Source organism: Mastacembelus armatus, chromosome 13, assembly GCF_900324485.2.
Source record: "Mastacembelus armatus chromosome 13, fMasArm1.2, whole genome shotgun sequence".
Classification (NCBI taxonomy): Eukaryota; Metazoa; Chordata; class Actinopteri; order Synbranchiformes; family Mastacembelidae; genus Mastacembelus; species Mastacembelus armatus.
Window position 1 is genome coordinate 4,596,655 of NC_046645.1, and position 20,936 is coordinate 4,617,590.

General features: G+C 38.7%; 1 protein-coding gene across 2 annotated transcripts in view; it reads left to right on the forward strand.

The window, feature by feature from the left end:
- LOC113124143 (golgin subfamily A member 6-like protein 22) overlaps window positions 1–18,001 on the forward strand; it is a 31,025-nt gene extending 13,024 nt beyond the window's left edge. Inside the window, exons 5-8 of one of the 2 annotated variants that reach the window (XM_026296615.1) lie at window positions 6,647–6,722; window positions 9,375–9,539; window positions 10,536–10,760; window positions 16,470–18,001. In XM_026296615.1, the coding sequence (XP_026152400.1) occupies window positions 6,647–6,722; window positions 9,375–9,539; window positions 10,536–10,760; window positions 16,470–16,919 (916 nt within the window). In that variant the 3' untranslated portion in view covers window positions 16,920–18,001. The remainder of the gene's footprint in view (window positions 1–6,646; window positions 6,723–9,374; window positions 9,540–10,535; window positions 10,761–16,469) is intronic. The other variant, XM_026296624.1, reaches the window with a different exon arrangement.
- The last annotated feature ends 2,935 nt before the right edge of the window (window positions 18,002–20,936 follow it).

Sequence of the window (20,936 nt, forward strand, 5' to 3'; positions counted from 1 at the left end):
TCCATTGTCCTACACATACATACATATGAGCAAAGGAAGACAGCTTTTAGCTTGATGAAACTTTTGAGATTAACAGATGGAGTTTACAAGCCCAACAGGCCAGGATCTATTCTTAACCCATTTTAGCATTTAAATGTCCTTATCATCCACCACTAGTTTTACTGTAGTGTTGATTGATCATATAATGTCTGTTGCCACACTCTAAGGCTGTGTTCATGAGAACGACTCAAACAAATGTTTTTTGTACCCCAAAACTATATTTTATAACTATATTACTAGGGGTACACTAACACAATATTAATAAACACATAAATACATATTCAGTAAAATAGTAAAAATTTAAAGAGCATAAAAATAAATTTATTGAAAACCCATTCATACATGATAAATGCTTTCTTTGTTTATCTTTTTGTGCGGGACCTAGGGGTCATTACTGAAGGTCATGAGTTACACTCATAAGTAGTAGTGAGTAGTATTTCCGTCGGTGTGTTTCCAAGCAGGGCTTAAGGTCAATTTGATGCTAATGGTCATAGGTTATACTGCTGTCTCATAAACCTATTTGATGTATACAAATGTACAAGCCAGCCATGCTTCCTGTGCTGCAGTATACAATGCAGATGGAAGGAATATTCCCTATGTATATAATTTAGACTAGGTCTCTGTGTGAGGAGCAGACTTGCCACAAATCACTCCACTTCAGTCCCCGGTGAGAATCGTGCAAGAAAAACACGTTTTCCCTCTATCTCTGACACCAGACAATAAAACTGCATAAAACACATCATCCAGTCAACCAAGCTCGCTTGACAACAGCTCTATGTTGGGTTCAAATTCTCGGGCCGAGAGTCTCCCTTGATGACAGACTTACAAATTTACTGGCCTCTGAGATGCAAGACAGGGATGAAGGGCTGATGTAGTGAGTGACTCGAGATAATGCTGTCAAGCCAATTGCCCAGCCTTTGAACCCAGGACACAGGAAATGTTTAGTCAGCTTGGCTGAACATTTCACCAATTTCCTCCACAACAAATATCATGGTCCAAAGAAGCATAAGAAGATCACAAAAGAACACAAACATTTCATCACTGCAGTTAACAGAACCTCCCCCCAGATCTCCAGATCTGCATAAATCAATAAATCAGCAGACTAACAAAAACAGATCCATTATCTTTATTTACTATCTTTAAATTAGTGTTGCTGTTTGTTTGTTTATTTGTTTGTTTGCTTTATAAGAATGTGATTCTGCATGTCTAGGCAAGTATAATATAATTTTAAAAATCTTTACATAAAAACACAGACATTCTTTACGACCTAAGGATGATCTTATTTTTGTGTCCCTTGACATTTATATGCATTAAACTATGATAGATTAACTGGGATAATCAGAAAAACTGGAATGCTATAAAAAATGTAAGAAGAACCACAGAATGCACAAGCACACTTACAAATTGCTATGTAAAGACATTTTCTAGACTTTCAGCTGTCTTTCCAAGTAATAAATTGAGCACCCCGGCAATGAAAGAAAAATGTGTTGTAGTGCAGGAGAGACCAATAGATGACAAATTTATATGTTTATTCTTACAGTATATCATTTAAGTTTATGGGACAGCACTGCAAACTATGACCTTCGTCATGGAGTTGACCTCACATAGGAAATACTCCTTCTATCATCTTGCATAAGAGGGTTTTGTTTTCCTGTTTCAGGATCTCAAACCCAGTGCAGATGTCTGTGTGTTTTCATCATTTCTGTATCATCTAATTCTTATTCACTATTATATGCAATTTTCTGTCCTCTCGCAAGAAGAAATGATTAGTGAAAACATCCTTTGATTTGATTATTTGGTTAAGCTATCCTTTTAAAGATTATATAAACAGCATTTTTTGTTGTTGCTGATAATAATAGATGATAGATTTTTATAAACACTTTTATTTTTAGTAACTTACAGAGTGTAAGAGTCTACAATCTAAAGTCTTTCTGGATTTGATTATGGTCATGAGGGTTGTTAGTAAGAAAACAGCTCCAATGTTCATATACTAACAGTAGACGTGAAAGTGAAAACATACTCCTCCAGGCAAAAATAGTTTCATTTAAGCAGTTGATCTTATTAATGGCTTGGTGGGACACAAAGGGACACACAAGTGTTCTTATTTGTCGTCCTCAACTGAACTAAGTTCCATTGTTGGTCCAGTTGTCTGTGTGTGGCTGTGTGCGTGCATGTGTGTGTCCAAATGTCCTTTCTTCAGATGTTCAGAGAGGCTTGGAGAGAAAAGGGTTGGATTACTGACTTGACTGTACTCACGTTGTGTCCCAACCGCAAGCAGTCACACACATACACACACACACTCACACATACATACATACATGCAAGTACGCACATTCCAGAAATTCCTTTTTTCCCATTTAGCTCGTCATAAAGTTAAAAGATTTGACCATTTCAACTGACCTCAAGTGACCCTTAAAAGGACACACTGTTCCCTTGTTCATACACGTCTGCAGTATATGCCTTACCACCAGTTCTCTTGTGCTTTCTCTTACCAAACCTCGCTCCTTTATGAATATAATCTATCATTATCCCATTCACACACAACCCAAAACTCAAACTTCATCCTCTTTGCCACCCTTTCAATGCACAGTGCTGTTCCAAATGAGTTTCCACCATTTTCTGTGCTTAAGGACTAGTGTATATATTACAGTTGTAACTGTGGTGATTATTTCTGTAGAGAGAAAAGTGTTTAATGCTAAAGATATATCACTTATATCTATATATATATATATATAACAGATATATAAGATATATCAGCTCTTTGCAGATTTAATATGGACTTTAAAACTTCAGGAGTTTGTGGAAAGAAACAATATATTTATTCCCCCTTCATGAACAGGTAATGTTTAGCTCCTTTAGAATGTGTAAAGATAATGAGACAATGCAGACATTAGAACACATGATATGTATTGTTTTGATGTACAGTACCTAAGTCAAAACAAACTTAAGTCTGTGCCAATATGTGCTATATAAATAGGTCACCCAGTTACAATAACAAGAATCATTTCCACCATTGTCGTTAGATTGACTTTTGGTCTTGCTGTTTTAATGTGGAACAGTTTCAGATGTTGATGAAAACCAGCTGTGAAGTGACAGTGAAAAGACAAGCTTACCAACCAGCAGACAATAGTTTCCCCAAGGCCAGGGTAGGACTGAAGGGTGGTGGGATTGTGGGATGGAAAGACAGATGAGTGAAGAGGGATGAAGGAGGGAGTAGAGTGAAGCAGAGAGAATGAAGAAATGATGGACAGGGGGAAGATAGAGAGGAGCATGTAAGGTCACACAGAGGGAAGGAAAGAAGGGGAGGACATTTCGAGAGAGGGTGGAAAGCAGGGATTGAGGGATTGTTACAGGGGGAGGGATGGAGACTGTGACTGTGGTTACAGTGGTTACTTCACACACTGCCTGGCTCATAAATTGATACAGCCTGGGACACAGGGGTCACATACGATCTATGCACACACACACCCACGAAGCATGACAACTTACCCTTGATTCAGTATAACTGATGTGAAGCTAAAATCAAGACAGGACAGAGTGAAAAAAGAGCTGAAGTTGCATAAAGTGAATAGAGTGAAAGATTTAAAAGTCAAGAGAGGGCAAGAATAGCGGTGTGGTTCCTCATCCATCTGTTAAATGGAAGAGGACTCATTTAAAGTGGTTTCAAGCAGCTGAGAAATGTTTCCTGGACAGAAATTATTATCGCAAAAACTATTCCTTTTACATATACCTATGCTTAGAAGTGATTTAGTGCCTTAGGCTTCACTCAATTAGGCTAATAAAATAATGTAAAAGATAAATGTCAGCAACACATCTCTAAGATACATTCTCCAGCTATGTTTACTGCTCTCGTGCAGCTTTTTTCTCTCGTTTCTGTATTTTGCCCATTTTCCAGTGTGGAAGGAATTATATCATCATGTCTGGGTCTTTATTTTTATTGTGGCTCTCAGCGCTTTTTATTCACTTGTCATAAATTGCTGTTGCTCTAAATTCATATGTCATATTTGGCATTTTGGCAGTCTGTGCTTGCTTTGAAAGTGAGTGAGTGAGTAGGAGAAGATTTTTGACTTTGAAATCATAAGCACCTTTCCAGGTGGAGAGTTATGTCCCTGAACAAAACCTAGAGGAAGTGTGAGATGATGTCAGTGGAGATTCCTGTTAACTGTTGATCTACATTATTTGATTCATGCACAATGAAAACTATTTATGATTGCCCTTGAGTTTACAGTAAAAACTGGACAGCATTTGGAGTTGAGTCACGCTGCTTTGTCTAAATGAGCACGCAAAGATTGTATCAGCATAAAGTGGAAAAAAGGAATGCGCCTTTTGATGAGGTAGCAGCCGCTCACTTTAGACACGCTGACACCCACTCACACACCACACATGCACACTCGCCTGTCTTTAAAAGCAGCCTGGCGTGTGAGCGAATGAGAGAGTGCTCCCAGATTTTCTCATCATTCCTTTCTATAATCCCCCCAGACCTCCTTCTGAGGGGTGAATTTGCACGCTCTCACTCCCTGGGGGGCCGCACACAGGCAAACACACATGCAGAGACATACATGCACACACACACAGGTTAAAAGTTAATTTTATAAATCTCTGGTAACCTAGCTTTGCAGAGGTCTACTGTTTTGATAACCAGGAAGCCAGAATTTTATCTGACGATGAGATACAAACATGCAAGTACTCAGACACACTCACACAGCACTTCCTTAAATATTAAAAAGGCTTCAGCTTTATAAAACTGTTCAATCCTCACTTGTATGGGTTTTTCATCAACTCAGGCTTTACTGCAAAACCCTTGAAGAGTCAGCAGTATGGGCACGAAAACTAAGCAGAAATGTACATTATGATGGTCCTGTAGAGGTGTGCATGTAACATGATAACGATTCCATATCTATAAGAGATGTTTTCCCATGGGTGGGTAGTTTCATATGCTTTCTTAAAGGCAACATCCATTTTTAGCTTATATCTACCACTAAATATTATGCTTTAATGAGGCTGTAACACATTTCAATGTGCTTTAGGAGTCAGATCTTGGCACCGAAGTTGAAAATGCAAAGGAGTGTTCATGTATGGCTGTGCATCTATTTTTGTATTTATGTGTGTTCTTCTACAATTATACATTGTTGAGTTTTATACCATGGGAGTGGGGACATTATGGTTGGTCCTCACTTCCTGACACACCTTCAAAGGGCTGTTTGAGGGTTATCACATGGTTTTTCTAGGGTTAAGTACAGAATTAGATTGAGGTTAGAGTTCAGCATTTAGTTGTGATGGTTAAGGTGGGGTTAACGGGCTGGGAAATGCATCGTGTCCTCACAGAGATACAGTAGCTGTACAAACATTTGTGTGTGAGTGTATGTTCGAGTGTGGTGAGTAGGCAGATGTGATTAGCTAGAGCCAGTGAAGTGAATAATATTGTGTCTGCCCTGAGTAGGAAGAGATGGAATGTAGCTGCTGCTCTTTATTATATTGTAGATCATCCACTCGACTATCAGATATACACAGAGTCAAGTGAGCACACTTGTGCACACGTAGACATCAGCTCACTCAGACTTACACATTACCTCATACTCACCCACAGATGAACCTGCTTACACATACAAAGCGTTTTTTTACTTTTTTAGTCTGCAGTTCTGTGTACTTTCAGCAGTATCTGTGTTCAGATTCTTTGAGAGCTCCCTCAAAGAGCTTTTTGTTTCATGCTCTCATTGTGTGAATATTGGTAATTGTCAGTTCCTTATCTTGTCTCTGGTGGGACTTAGATTTATGCTGCTTCACATCTTATCACCCAGAGCAGCTGCTGAAATTACATTTGTTACATTTATTTGGAGATAAGATCTACAAATCAATGAAATCTACTTTTTCTAGCTATCTCACCTCCATCTCACCCTCTCTTTTCTTTCTTATTCCTTTTTGTTACCTAAGAGCTTTGTTGTTAAATATTCGTGTGTAACCTTGACATGCTCAGAGGATCACCAGTAAAGAAGCATGTGTAAATATTCTCAGAGCTTTTTGGATTGTGATAGATACAGATGGGATGATGTACTTATCTATTCAACTGCAGAAAGTGCTGAACTGTTAAAATGGTTAATGCATTCTTGTGTGTGTGTATATAGGCAAAAGAGTATTTTACACTTACTTCACTTACAGACCGTTAAAGCTTTCCTGTCTGTCTGTGTCACTGCATGCCATTTTTTAAAACATTCATGCCTTTGTCTGTTACTCAGATTTTGTATTTGAATGTTGGAATGGATGGAAGTTTTAAGTTGTTAAGTATGATAACTTAAAGCAGGCAGTGACTATGTTGTTTGGTCTCATATGAGAATCTTAGGACACTTACAGTAGCATGGTATTGGTTTTAGAAACAGATGAAAGATTTTGCATCTGCTGTGTGAAGTCAAGGAATTTAGGTATTTAGTCAGTGCAGGGCCTTTTTGAACATAGCTTCAGATGTTGCTGATACTAAAAGTATCACAACACTGTGGATGTTTGTTGATGTTTAGCTAAAGAGAGAAAAAATGTTACATGCAGCACATGATTTCTTTACAAAATTATTTATTTTAAATAAATTAATTATTGCTTTTTTCCCTTATGTTTACAGGGAGATATTGATAGAGTCCCATGGCAGAGTTCTGACCAAGATGGAAGAAGACTCCAGACACCAAATAGCCTCAAAGGTAATTCTTTACCCATACAAGCAACAGCTCTACTACTAATGAATAGACAATAACCTTAGTAATAACAGCAATAACAAACAAACTCTATACTGACTGTCTTAAACCACTTTGTAGTATTTGTAGGATCTGGGTTGGTCCAGGAATTTTCTTGTGGAGTATTGGCTACATAAAGCCAGATCCATTCTAATCCTGTGGTTGACAAAACAGCCCAATGGGTTCCTTTATAAGGCTGGAGCCACCAATCATTGTTAGCAAGTCGGCATCTGTCTTACGTATTTCAGTGTTGTCTGAGATATGTATGGTATAATAAAATGAAAATCTAACTATAATAGTTACCAATGTACCATAATCTAATTGCCTTGTGTAACTGGATATTGTTCATATGGCCCATCACTTAAATGTTTTAATTATGTATTGGGAACTCAAACAAATCAAACATTACTCATAAGCTTCGAGACCATGGGTGTATCAGTTTACGACCGGCAGACATTGAGCTCCAGTGTGTTGCAGTAAACAGACATGTAGGACAGCGTCCAAGCCATTGTCACAGTTCAGAGGAGTTTAATGGGGAGGATCCTGACACACACAATGTGGATAAGATTATGGGGCTCCAAGACCACCAGTCTGTTTGACACTAGACAAACTACGTACTCACATAAACACACACACACACACAGCAAATCTGTCTTTTATTAGTCAAACAGTGTTGTACTGTCTCTTGCACTGTATGACTGTCTGCCTCTCTGGTGACAAGTCAGAGGTTTTGCTAAATGTCAATGCAGAGAAAAATTCACCAATAAGATGAGAAAACAGCACAAAATCACTGTTATCTTATATTTAGCTTTTTTCTGATTTGTATATTTTAAAAAACATAATCTTGTATAGAGAAACCATTGCTTTTATACATTTAATGCTCCTGTGCCTTTACTTAAGAAGGAAATACTGTGTGTGTGTGTGTGTGTGTGTGTGTGTGTGTGTGTGTGTGTGTGTGTGTGTGTTTATTAACTAAAATCTTTTAGTAATTCATATGCTGACACCATTCACACTGCAGTATGTGCAGTATATGAAGAGTCTTTCAAATTCTTTGAATGTCTTTTAACTTCAGCTCTTTCGTTTAGTTCTTTATTTTATGTGACTTGTAGTTGATTTTAACCACTGACCCAATTCTGCTGCAAAACCTCACAGAAACCCATAGTCATCAAGTTTTTTAGTCACAGCAAGATGAGCTGTCGGATTAGATCTGAGAATTATGTTTGGCCTGTTCTACTCTATTCTGTTTTATTGTCAATCTCAAAAAATGCAAAACTTAATAAATATAAATATGTGACATATAACGCATGCTATGTGACAGAATACACATTAAACCATATATTGCACATATAAGTTGACTGATGTGTGCACTACTGTAGGATCGTTTCCACATACACGTTCATACTAATTATTGTTCCCTCTGGGCTTTCTGACCTAACATAGGTTTATACCCATAGAAAGGAAGTGGTCACTCTAGTGCACCTTTTAAATAGAAATGCCAGCTGTGTACATGCACACATTTACACAGTCACACACACATAGGGATAATAACAAAAAAACCATCCATGCTCTTCACACGTAACAAAGAGGAAGTGGTGTTTTCTTATTTGATCCAACACACGCAATCTTAGTTTCTCATACAGTCTCCGAAAGCCACAAGTATAATACACACATACACACACACACAAGCACAGGCTTAAATTTGCTCATTTTCACACGCCAATCTGTCTTCTTTTTTGTCTGACACCCTCATCCACTATTTTTCTATTGTCACGCTTGCATGCATAAGTGCACACACACAGAGATAAATACACAAACACTCATAGCCACAGTGATCCCAGCCCATGGCACTGACTCTCAGTTTTGTCTGATCTCTAGTGCTGGTGGAAAAAAACAAGTTGGCCTTGGCCAAGCCTGACTAAAAATATGTCACACGCAACTTCAGCCCCACTCTTACAAGGGCCAAAGCTGGTGTTTTATGTCACTGTCACACTTTGTGACAAAGCTGTCTTAACCATAATCCCCCTCATATATTATGAAAAGCGTTGTGTTTCTGTTTGGAGCTTTCACCACCAATGAAATATAACACAACATAGAACAATAACACATTTGTCAAAAATGTCCTTTAGAGGTTAGTGACTGTGGATAGGACAGCTTTTCTCTGAGATAAAATATGCATACAGAAGCACTGATCAAAAAATGCTTAATCTTTTCAAAAATCTTCACTGGTAGCTATAGAAACTTTGAATGTATTTAATTTTGGCCCATTTTTATATTGTTTAAATGTTTTACTCAGAAATTTGATATACTACTGCTGTCTGCTTATGTCTGCCTCATTGTTACACAAAGGTCTGTGCGGCCTTCCTTCTTCCTGTTTATCTCATGAAGAAATCAACACTTCACAGCCTCTTTAAAGACACTGAATTACAGACAGGCCTTAGGGTGTTGGCCATCACACACTATATACATTAATCTTTTTGATGATGAAAAGTATATTTTATATGGTCACAAGTCTCAGAAGACAAAGTCTGGGTTAGTGGTGTTGTTATTAGCATCTGAATATGCACACACACTAATCCTGCTGTTTGAATGTGTTGTTTGTCTTCACGTTTAATTTTGTAGTTGGCTGCTGCTCTTGAAGAGCAGAGAACCCAGAATGCACTGCACCTTAAGCAGCAGATGGAGAAGTTTCGCAGTGATTTGGAGCTGGAGCTGGTGATTGACAGAGAGAAGAACCAACTGTTACTTCTGCAGTATCAGCAAGACAGTACACAGCTTCAGCAGAAGGTGTGTACTTATTAACTGAAAGTAACCAGTGAATACATCACATTGCATTAAGAGTGAGATACTGTGTGTAATCTGTAGCATTTAATCCTTATCAAACAATATTTTTAACAAAATAATACAAAATAATCACTTCTCTCCTTTTTCTGTTCTTGTTTGGCTGCTTCACTTCCCTTTATGTTCATCTTTCTGCTTGTCTCTATTTTCTATGTGAATTTTTTCCTTCCAGGAACTTAGGACCAGGAGTTTCCACTTTGTTTCTGCATGCAATCCTGTAATGTCTGTCTGTGTTAGTGTGTTTTTCTGCTTACAGTATTTTGCAGTATTTTGTGAAAAATTCCCATACATGCCTTCTGCATCATTGGAACTACCATTATGAACACACACTCTACAGATTACTGACCCACACATATGTACATGTAATGTGTGATTACACCGTAGTTAGTTCCTGTGCATACTAAGAAGATAATGAAAGAAGAAAGACAAAGAGAGAATGCACTCTGTGAGATTTTAAATCCAGACGGTTGGGGAGAGATGACAGAAAGCAAAGACACCCACAGTATAGTCACTTACTGTACATATAATCACAAAGGGTGACACAGCCAAAACATCAGACTTAAGAATAGAACAGTTAATAAATTTCCATGTGTAGTTAATTTGAAAATTCCAACTAAACCTCTTCAGCCCCCACTGCAAATACTGCTCCCACACACTTCCTGTACAAAATCTAGACAAGGTAGCAAAATACATACTGCCCCCAACATATGACACAGACCTCCTAAAAAGTCCAGTACGATTTATGTCGTCTTGCATTCTCTGTAATGTTTGCAAGATATTTTTGTGGGTTGAAAAGGAAATATAAAATATATCGCTAACATTAACAAAACTATAAAGAGCAACTCAAAGCCCTGAACTGAAACTGATGTGTTGACACAATTGTTTCCCAAAAATGAAAAAAAAAAGAAACAGTTTGAATCCAGTTTGAATCTTCTTCTTCAGCTGAATGAGAGAGAGCAGGAACTGCAGGGAGTGAGAGACAAGCTGCAGCTGGAGATGAGGAGCAGGGAGCAGGAGAGAAGGAAACAAGAGGAGGAGAGGAGGAGGAGAGAGGAGGAGCTACACCAGGAGGTTCAGCACTCACAACAGCAGGAGGCCCTACATTTGAGCCAAGCTAAAGCTGAACTACAGCAGATGTCTGAGAGGAATGCTGAACTACAAGAAGAGGTGTGTGTGTTTGTGTATATGTGTGTGTCTGTCATTTGTCTGTGCATGTGTGTTGCTGCTGTCAAGTGCTTACAAGAAAAATCAAGATGGAAAATTTTTTCACTGGTGCACTCACGGGTGTGTTTCTGTGCCAGCCCTATTTAAATAGAGCTGCATTAAATTTAGTAAGGGAGTGAGTATGAGTGTGGTCACAGCAAATGGAAATGAGTGAGAGAGTTTTAGATGGAGAGAGAGGGAGAGAGATGAAGACAGACAGAGTTCATATTTGCTTTGGCAGCAGAGTGTGCAGTGATGGATTTCTGTGCCAGCAACATCCAAATGGTGCTGAATTAAATTGTGAAACAGAAAGGGAAAAGAGGCAGGCAGTGCACAGGGGAAGCAGGATGGGATGTACATAAAGAGCCTGAAGGAAGGAAGCAATGAAAGGATGGGAACTGTGTATTTGTGTGGGAGTTAATGAAACAGAGTGACGGAGAAAAGTTTCTGAAAAGGAACAAAGATGGAACAGGAAGGAGACCATCCTAAAGTGATGAGCAAAGAGGCTTTTCTAGACTTTGTGTATGTATATTTCTGTCTTTGTATATGTCAGTGTGTGTTTTAACATATGGGCGCCTCTTTTGACAGCAACTGTCTGTGGCTGCAACGACATATATCACCTATCCAACCAGTAACACACACACAGTCATACGCAAACACACAGTCATAAAGAAGCAAACAACCTTATTGCCCTCTAGTTCAACTTTTGCTTGTGTTTACTTCTCATCTTTCTTAAATTGTGCTGTGCCTGTCTGTGTCATTCTACATCATTATAAGGGAAAATTAGAATTTTTGTTATAATGTGCCAGCAGAATGTAAAACTTAATTTAAGCCAATGTTTGTTTTTATTTTTTCACTTATGGACAGTGAAATAAGCAAACATATTATCACCCCCATGAAAATGAATGTGTGGCACATTCACACAGACACAAACAAAATTCATTTGGATTCATATTTCTGGTTTGTAGTCATATTCACTCTACTTTTAGCTCTGTTTTGATCTCTGGCAACTTCTAAGGGAAATGTCTGGCTCATTAGCTGTTAAATGTGGAGTATGTTCTACATTATGTTCACCCCTGAATACATAGTTAACTTTGTGTGTGAATTAGTGTTTTTGTTTGTTGATTTTTATTTTTGCTAAAACATTCATCCACTGCCTGGAAAGAGGTTGATGAGACTGAACTAAAGCATGAAAGAGTGAGCTACAGATCCAAAACAATGATCTGAGGGGAACTGCTGTTGAATTTGAAATATTAAAAACCCTGTGAAACTGTCAACCTAAGGCCATATATTTTTCCTTTAGGGTGACAGCCAAAAGTCATATGAAACCAACATGATATGATCCACTAGAATAAAAAACGTATTACTTTCTTGGAGGCCAGAAACACACTCACTTGTAGTTGACAATGGTGTTAAAAGTGGAGTATCTTCCCCCAGAATAACAAATCAGACATTGGCTACAGTTTAAACAACAAGCTAAGTGTATATTTGTGACAGCTGAAACGACCTGCTGCTTTTTTTAACAAGTGAATGGGCCAGTCAGTGCTGGCTCAAAATGCTAAATGTTTCTTATACTATTTATTGCTAACAGTCTTTAGTGTCAAAGTTTAGCAAAGCTAAGCGTTTTGCTCAGCACACTGTCAGTGTCTGAGAGCAATGATGCAACACTGACAGGTTGAGGTGGAAAAACACATTAGCATGCAGTAATAAAAGCATGAGATTTTGATCAGCTTTATTTTGACCAGTCGCTAGATCTCAGTGTAACAAGAATCACTCTTTTTTCAACCATATATTATATTAATGTCTGTTAGGGAAGATGCTTTAATTTTAGAGGAAATCTTAAAAAAGAAGGTAGATAATTTGTTAATACAAGCCAATCAATATCACAGAAAAGGCTCATACCGAAATGAGCAGCCATTCTTAGTCTACCAAGGTCACTGAGTTAAGTTACTGCCTCCTGTTCTCTTTAATCAATCCCCCCCCCACCTGCCCCCCAATCCAGTTCAGCTTTGTACTGCTGCAGTCTGACAGCCCTCTAACAGCACTCCATTTCTGTTCATCCACTGTCTCTTCAACTGCCTCCCGCTCGGCATGCTTGTCCAGAGAGGTTCAGCCAGTTCAAGGTGCCCTGATGCCAATTTCACAGCTGACATGCTCTTTTATGCCATTCATAAACCTTCAGTATAACAGTTCTTTTCTACCACCACACTTTTCTTTCTGTTCTTTCTCATCTAATTTAAAGGGGCCCTTTTTTTTTTTTTTTTTTTTTTTATACTGTGCTGCGTTTGTAGTTTTCAAGCCAGTCAGTCAGTATAATCCTTTTAGATGGCCTTTGTTCTTTCTTTCTGTCTGTATTCCTACCCTTTGGACTCTGGTTCATCATTTCTGTTCCACTTCTTATCTTATTCCCGAGCTTCTTTTATCTTTGTAAAAGTTTTATTGATCTGTGGATGTTTGTATGTGTGTGTTGGGCAGAGATAATCTGGTTTCAATCATGACCTTGTGATATCTCTGTGTTGCCAAGATGCTGTTGTGATGTTCTTCATTAAGTGTCTGAGCATATGAGTGACCTTTCACCCAGTCAAGTTTCAAGATAACAACATAATAATCAATTGCTTGGGATAAGGGAGTCTTTTTAAACTGAACTACACAAATTAGGTCAAACATTTAAATATCACAGAATAGATTATTTTTGGATACATGAATACATGAAAATAATCATTTTCATTTTCACAAAACTGAACAGAAAAAAGAAGTATGCTCATGCCCTTAATGTAAAGGACACAGATACAATTTCTTCATATTTGTCCATTAACTTTGTCCCAACAAATACTGAACATTTCTATGGTCCCTGTTTAACCATAACCATTAACCCTGTGCCAGGTCTGAACATTTAGTTTTTCATCTTGTACTAATGTGAAAATCTTTGGTCAGTATAGGAAGGAAAATTGAATTGAACAGTAGCAAACTAAGCTAAGTAACTATGCACATGGACATACACAAGAACACACACTCTGGTAGTGGCCCATTCAGTCTGAATCTCTCCTCCCTCCTTCAAACTCTTCTCCTTTTTTAGGTTGTCTCTCACACTCTCTCCCCTCCCTGTCTTTGATTTTCTCCCTCCACTTCCCATCCCTTCTTCTCTGGCTTTGTTCCAGATGGACCAGGACAAGAGGAAAAAGTCACTTTGTCTTGAGGAAAAGGCACCTGACCTTTAACCTCTCATTAACAGAATTGAGGTCACACATCACACGGAATACATAACACATGCAAGGAAAAGGTTATGTGTTTTCTGGATGTGCTAGCCCCTTTTAATGCAAACCTGTGTGACTGCGTATGCTTCCACTGGAATGTGTTTTACAGTGTGGGGCTCTGTGGGTCTGCGTGTGACTTCCATCTAATAACCCTGTAATCTGGCTCTAATGATGGCTGTCTCTCTGTACAGCTAGCCTGGCATGCTCAACATCACACACACACACATGCAGGATCTAACACATGCCTGCATATAAAGTCTTTCCTACACAAACAGAAAAGAGGTTGCCAGACGTGTGTGCAATGTCACACACACAAACTCACAGTTACTGGGCGTGAGGCGTGACATGCTGTGCATGCAACATGGATATAGTGACTTATAGGCACCTTTTTTTAACATAAACATATGTTGGCCATTGCACGCACCCGTAAAGAAAAGTACACACAAATCATGTGACTGTACACACATTCACTATACACTATGTCCTCCATCATTTGGGGATTTCCCTCACAGCGAGTACCAGACATAGATATGTGTGTACAGACGACCCCCATGGGTAGCACTATACAGTATGTACATGTGCACACAATGACAGACAGTCAGACAAGGGCATTACAGTGTCACTTAAACATATACTTATTCTTAGGTTACGCCTGATTTTCCAAGACATGTGCACATGTGTCAGCACCTTGTTTGATATGGAGAAATATTTTAATGAAAGTTTTAATTAAAAAGGATAGTTGAAAATTAATAAACACTGAATTTGCAAAATAAGTAATGTATTATTTTAATACTTAAGAAAATCATTCATAATTACATTATAATATGAATTATATATAATTATTAATTACAAAGAAAAAGGAAAATTAATTTTACATTTGGAATTTTCTGTTTTACATTGACATTTTTACACTTTGTATTTTCTATTTCCCAAATTACATTTTCAGTTTAAAAAAATATACGTCATTTAGAATGGTTGGGTCTGAAGAGTGGTGGATAGCGGACTGGTCCTGGCTTTGTTCATGTCTATTTTCCTGTAGGGGTGGGAGTCGGTGTGTGAGCAAACTCTATCTATATAATGCTGTATAAACTGCATTACTGAGTCACTCAGGAGTCTTATCTTACAGTAACTATGTAACTATATTTTAGCATTTACCATTATTCTCTCACTTGTGGCCAACTTAATTAGTATAATTAGTTAAAGTATCATTATCTTGATATAAGTGAAGTGCTCCACCTTTCATGTTTCAAAATGTAACACAGTCAAGTTGTATGTATTGTAATACAGCTATTATGGAAACTGTTATACAATCTGTAATTGCCACAGGAGTCCTCATCTCCTGCATTTTGTTTGCTTGAGTCTTTTTAAGAATATAAATGTGAAGTATCTTTTAAATTCCACTTTCTGTGACCTGACCATTTTGGACTGCATATGACATGTCTGTTATCAAATGATCATAATGATGTAAACCATTCAAATGACCCATGTTTAGAACTAGCCAGTGAGCAGTATTTATGTATTGGTAGGAAACGTAAAAGAAAATTAGAACAAAGATCCTCGTGAGAGCAGCTTTTTATTTTCAGACTCTGGCTCGGGACATAAAGTGAGAAGCTTTTCCATTTCTTCCTACTTCTGTCTGGCCAGAGCCGTAGTTTATTTTAATCAGACTTGATTTAGTCAAAGAGGTCTTGTTTCTCAGTAGACCTGAAAATGTAAACTTTATAATCTATCACATATTGACATCCCTTCACTAACTGTGCACCCATGGTCTATTTCAGGCTGTTTTGTGATTTGATTTTGAGAAATGAGAACACATGCACGTTATGTTTGTGTTATTCTTAATTTACATCTGCACAGTTAATCAGTCTGTATTTTTAGCTGCATGTGTATTGCACAGTTGTGATTTTTAGGTCTGTGTTTTTTTTCATGTAATGTTTTTAAGACTGGACTCTGACTGTGTTTGTTTCTATGCGCCTGAGCACAATGACACTTGAATGTACCTGTGGTTGATGCAATGCACGCTGCTGCCAATGATCGCATATTATTCCACTGATCAATCAGTCGGCATGAGCAGTGGTGGAAATGTGACAGTAAGACGGGCTTCTTGCTTTTTTACAATAAATTCCAAAGAACGATGTTTAAATCGGTGTGTCCTCATTTGCCTTGTCATTTGATGTTTCTACATTTCTGTTAATTTGGAGGTTAAACAAACAAGCTAGATACATACTTATACTTGGGTTAGTGTTGTTTTTCTTATCTGACATTTTAAAATAAAGCAAATTTCCTAAAAAACATTTTTTTAATCGCTAAAGATGACATAGATGAAGTTATCTATTTAAGTTTAAAACAAAAAGAATGTCGTTTCAAAGAAGACTCAGTTCAGCGAAATAAATTATATTTCTACTCTCTGTCCCTCCAGGTGGTGTTACTCCAAGAGACAGTAAGAAGGGAGTGTGAGGAGAGGGAGGAGCTGACTGCTGCTCTGTGCAAAGCTCAAGAGGAGCTGCTTGGCCTCCGGTCCCAAGCGTCTCATCACGGCTCATCCAGTTCCCCTCCAAGCTCCATGGAAAGACGCACACCATCAACGAACAAGCACTTCAATTTCCATAATCAAACTCGGATGCCTCTTACTCGCTCTTCAACCTCCCCAAACACGCTGCGACCCTTTCTTGCCTGCACAGATATGGACAGAAGCCGTGACACAGACAGACGAGGAGCAGTGAGGAGTTTGGACTCCTGGAATTGCAATAGGGTGTTAGGTGGAGAAATAAAGCAAGAGGGGACACTGCCCGGTGTGAAAGCGAGCAGCACAGTAAACAAAGTCAAACATAAGGTCAGTTTAGTGATGGAGAGAAAGGCAAGGCCGTAAAAGAAAAAACATTATTTCCGTGTTGTATGTAAAAAGTATTTTAATATTAATTGTATTATTTTAATAGTATTTTATATTTATTTAGTCTGTCTGATTATCTAAAAATGCCGTACACATACATGTATACACAAAAGCACACAATTAATACATAAGACACAATCGATGAGTCCTGTTTGTACACCATTAAACTTCAAGGATAGACACTCTCCAACTCAGCTTGTTTTCTCAGATCCTCACTCACAGGATTTTGCAGGCAAACACCCATGCTCGCACATAAGCTGCACAAACACATGTACACACAGACACATGCAAATATACACAGGCTATCACAAGGGCAGAGCTGAGGGAGCATGACAGTGTGTCCCTTGCCACCCGTCGACACGAACAAAAGACAGGCATGCACAAAAGAAACTGTAAGGCAAGCACCCAGACACACACACACATAGAACAATTAGGCCCTCTCCCCTCATGCATTGTGTGTTATTGACATTATTCACCCCGTGCAAGGCCTTTCCATCCCCCCTCACCCTGCTTCGCTTTTCCTCTTGCTCTACACTTGGTATGAATTGGCATAGAATGGAAGAAATGCATGAAGTGTGCGTGTGTGACTGTGTGTGTGTGTGTGTGGCATGGAACTAATTTCCCTAATTACGGCCACACATGGAAAGCCTTTGGTTTGAATTCCCTGTGTGTCGCTCTCTCTTCCAATCTGTTTGCAAGACAATGCACATGCATGTTCTTCACGCAGAAAAGGTGGGATGATAATGATTTTATCTTGCCAACATTTCCTCTGGTTGCCAAAACACACACACATATGGGTCATGTGTTAAAAACCTTGGTCAGTGTGGAGAGTGGGTTCTGAAATACAGAACAGTGACCATTCTGTGCCATTAAAATGTCATTTTCTGGCTTCTCTCTTTGTGTCAGATGAGTAAATGTAAATTTTCTACTATGCATAATAAACTGGTTCCATGGAGTGCCAATAAAAAACTAAATGTAGATTTTGAAGTCATTTGATTCATTTGGTTGCTTTTCAGTGACATTTCCTAATAAATCTTGATTACTCCAAAAGAATCTTTTAAATGCCAAAAGCTGTGGTTATTTCAGTGAGAATATCCCTAACTGCCCCTTTATAAAAACAATACATAATCCCTTGATGTGATTAATGTGGCATTCATTCATGCTTTGCAGCTGACTTCTTGTTACCTTCCTGTGTTTGCGTGTGTGACTGTGTAGCCTTGTGTGTGTTTACTAAATGCATGACAGCTTGTGTATGAGTCTCCAGTGAGTGATTTCTTCTTTCCTAATGCCACCATTCCTCAATTGTTGTAATCACATAATGCCACTGAAGGACATCAATTGTATGGTCATCACGATAAAGTATGTGAAAGAGAAAGACATTACGTGTGTGTAACTTAAATTTATTATTCTGCTTTGAGAAATATAAAGTGAATTCATCTATGAAACCCTGTATTCTTTTAACGATACAAATAAAAATGTGAGCTTGACTTGGAAATACTATTTTTTAACTTTTTTATTATTCTGAGCACACCTCATGCTAAAACTGAAATATGGTGAAATATGGGCAAAATTTTTATTCTTTTTTATCTATGGACTTTTGTGTGCATTGTCAGCAGGACTGGGTCTGAGGCAAATCTCTACACAAAGTAGTAGAAAACTGTATTGGTTCACTGCTGTACATTCACCATGTTCAACCATTATACAGATCTGTTTTCAGCATAACAGCAATTCTCATCCAATTATAACTGGGCATTACTTTGACCAGTCGGGGTAAACAAGCCAATTGAAAATGATGAGCAGGCTGCATGTTCCAGCTTGTTTTTAGCTTCTGCATGCAGGAGGTGTCAAGGGAATAATTAGCTTGGGAAAAAAAATCACACTTCATTGAGTTATATGCAAAAGGTTCATCACGGGCATCCACCTTAATTTCTAAGGCCTCGCTAAAAGCTGGGGAGTTATGCTTTAATTATGGTGTGTTTGTAGATCTACTGTATCTGTAGTTTCTTCTCAGGTGCCAATGAGATTTATATGTCTAACAAACTGCAGACAGCCCTAGCCAACCACAGGTGGCTACTGTCATGCACAGGGCACATCTGGTGTCTCTGTCCATATTGTTATGGACAGAAACATCCATGAAACACACCACACCTAGAGTTGAGCTTGGTTTAATATTTGTAGAGCAAAAAACATGCCTCTTTTTCGGATTGCTTTTTAAAAAGGTTTTAATGGTATAAGGAACGAAATGGGGGAATTGTCTGTGGGGTTTTGTGTAAGCTTTGGGGAATATACAATGTTTCATAAATCCATAAAATGGCAAAAAATAAAAATAAATGACTGAATGAATGTGGATGCTTTGTGGTTGGCTCTAAGGTTTGATGGCTGTATGTCATTTAGTGGAGCTGGTTCCAGGGCTATAAGCAGTATTGTGCTTTGACAAGTGAAAATGTCTGCCATGAAAAAAGGTTCATTTCACACGTGTGCTGACCTTTTGACAACAGCTCACATTCTCCCTACTGATGCACTTCTGACCTTTGACCTTTAAACTTTTCCTTTTATATCTGTTTTATTTCCTCCACTGTTTTTGAAGAGATAACCCTCTGCCAGTCTGCCAGTCAGATGCATTAACACACTCTCCTAGTTCTGACTCTGTTGTCTTTGACACAAACTCTCTGCTCTAACGCCACACACTTTCTGTTGCCCTCAAAATGCAAACAGCTCTCTCTATCTCTGGCACACACATAAATCTCTGGGTCAATATTCTTTTAATCTCCGTGGCCTTCTTTTGGTATTCAACCCCTTTGACCCCGTTACTAAAAAGCAATTCCCTCTCAGCTTCTGCTCCTCAGCTATCTGTGCCTTCACTTTATCTCAGATCCAGTCCACTCTCCCTTTTCTACTCCTCTCTGCTCTTTTACTGGTGCTTTGCTCATGCCCTTGATTGGTGTCCTTCCTGGTTTGTTTGTGTTTGTGTGTGTGTGTGTGTGTGTGTGAGAGAGAGAGAGAGAGAGAGAGAGAGAGAGAGAGAGAGAGAGAGCCTGGGGTCATGTGTGTGACAGTTGTGGCCTGAATAGATGTAACTCCTACATCTTGTTGTGAGTAACAGGCACACAGCATAAAGCTTCATTACACTGACACGAATGGCGTTTTGATTGCTCATATACATTCAGTTTTAACTAATGCCCCCACACACTAACATTCATATGAATACAGTTTATTTCATCTCATATACACACACACACATGCATGCCATACACACATTTGGAGCGTGATCTCCTCGCAGTAATTATCATAGCAGGGCAGGCATGCACACGTGTCCGTGGGGAATCTGTGCAAGTTGCTCACAAACACACACATGCTCAAGGGAGTGGTGTGTGTGTAACTGAGCCCTTGTTCGTCACAGGGCGTCCCTGAACGCCTCTCTCTTGCGTTGTTATGGTTGTTCCGGAATTCTACCGTCCTGTGAGCCCTCCCACGCCCTATAATTAGTGTCACCCGGGCAACTACAGAAAGAATGCTCAGTATTCTTGTCGTCGTGGTAACTGTGTAAGTGAGGGGGGGGGGGAGGTTGCTGGTTGTAGGTGTTGATTAATGACGGACAATGTGACCTCACTCTGCTCCCCCAATTAGTAAAACTGAGGTGGGTAAATCTGTGTGTGTGTGTGTGTGTGTGCAGGCCTTTGTGTGTGTGTGTGTGTGTGTGTGTGTGTGTGTGTGCGTGCGTGCATGAGTGTTTCCTTTATTTCCCACACAGAGCATCAGACAGGTAGTGAAACTAGATCCTTGTGGTATGTTTGCATGACTGCATGCTTTCAATAGCTTCATTAACACACAGACTATATGCACATACATATTGACCCTGGAAAAATCATTGTTTAATGGACTAAAGCCTTGACAGGAGGTGCCAATGTAAAATGTTCAAAACTACTGATATAAACTAAATTAACTGAGGTGTTAAAGTTAGAACACTAAAAGACACAGCCTCAAAATCACATGATA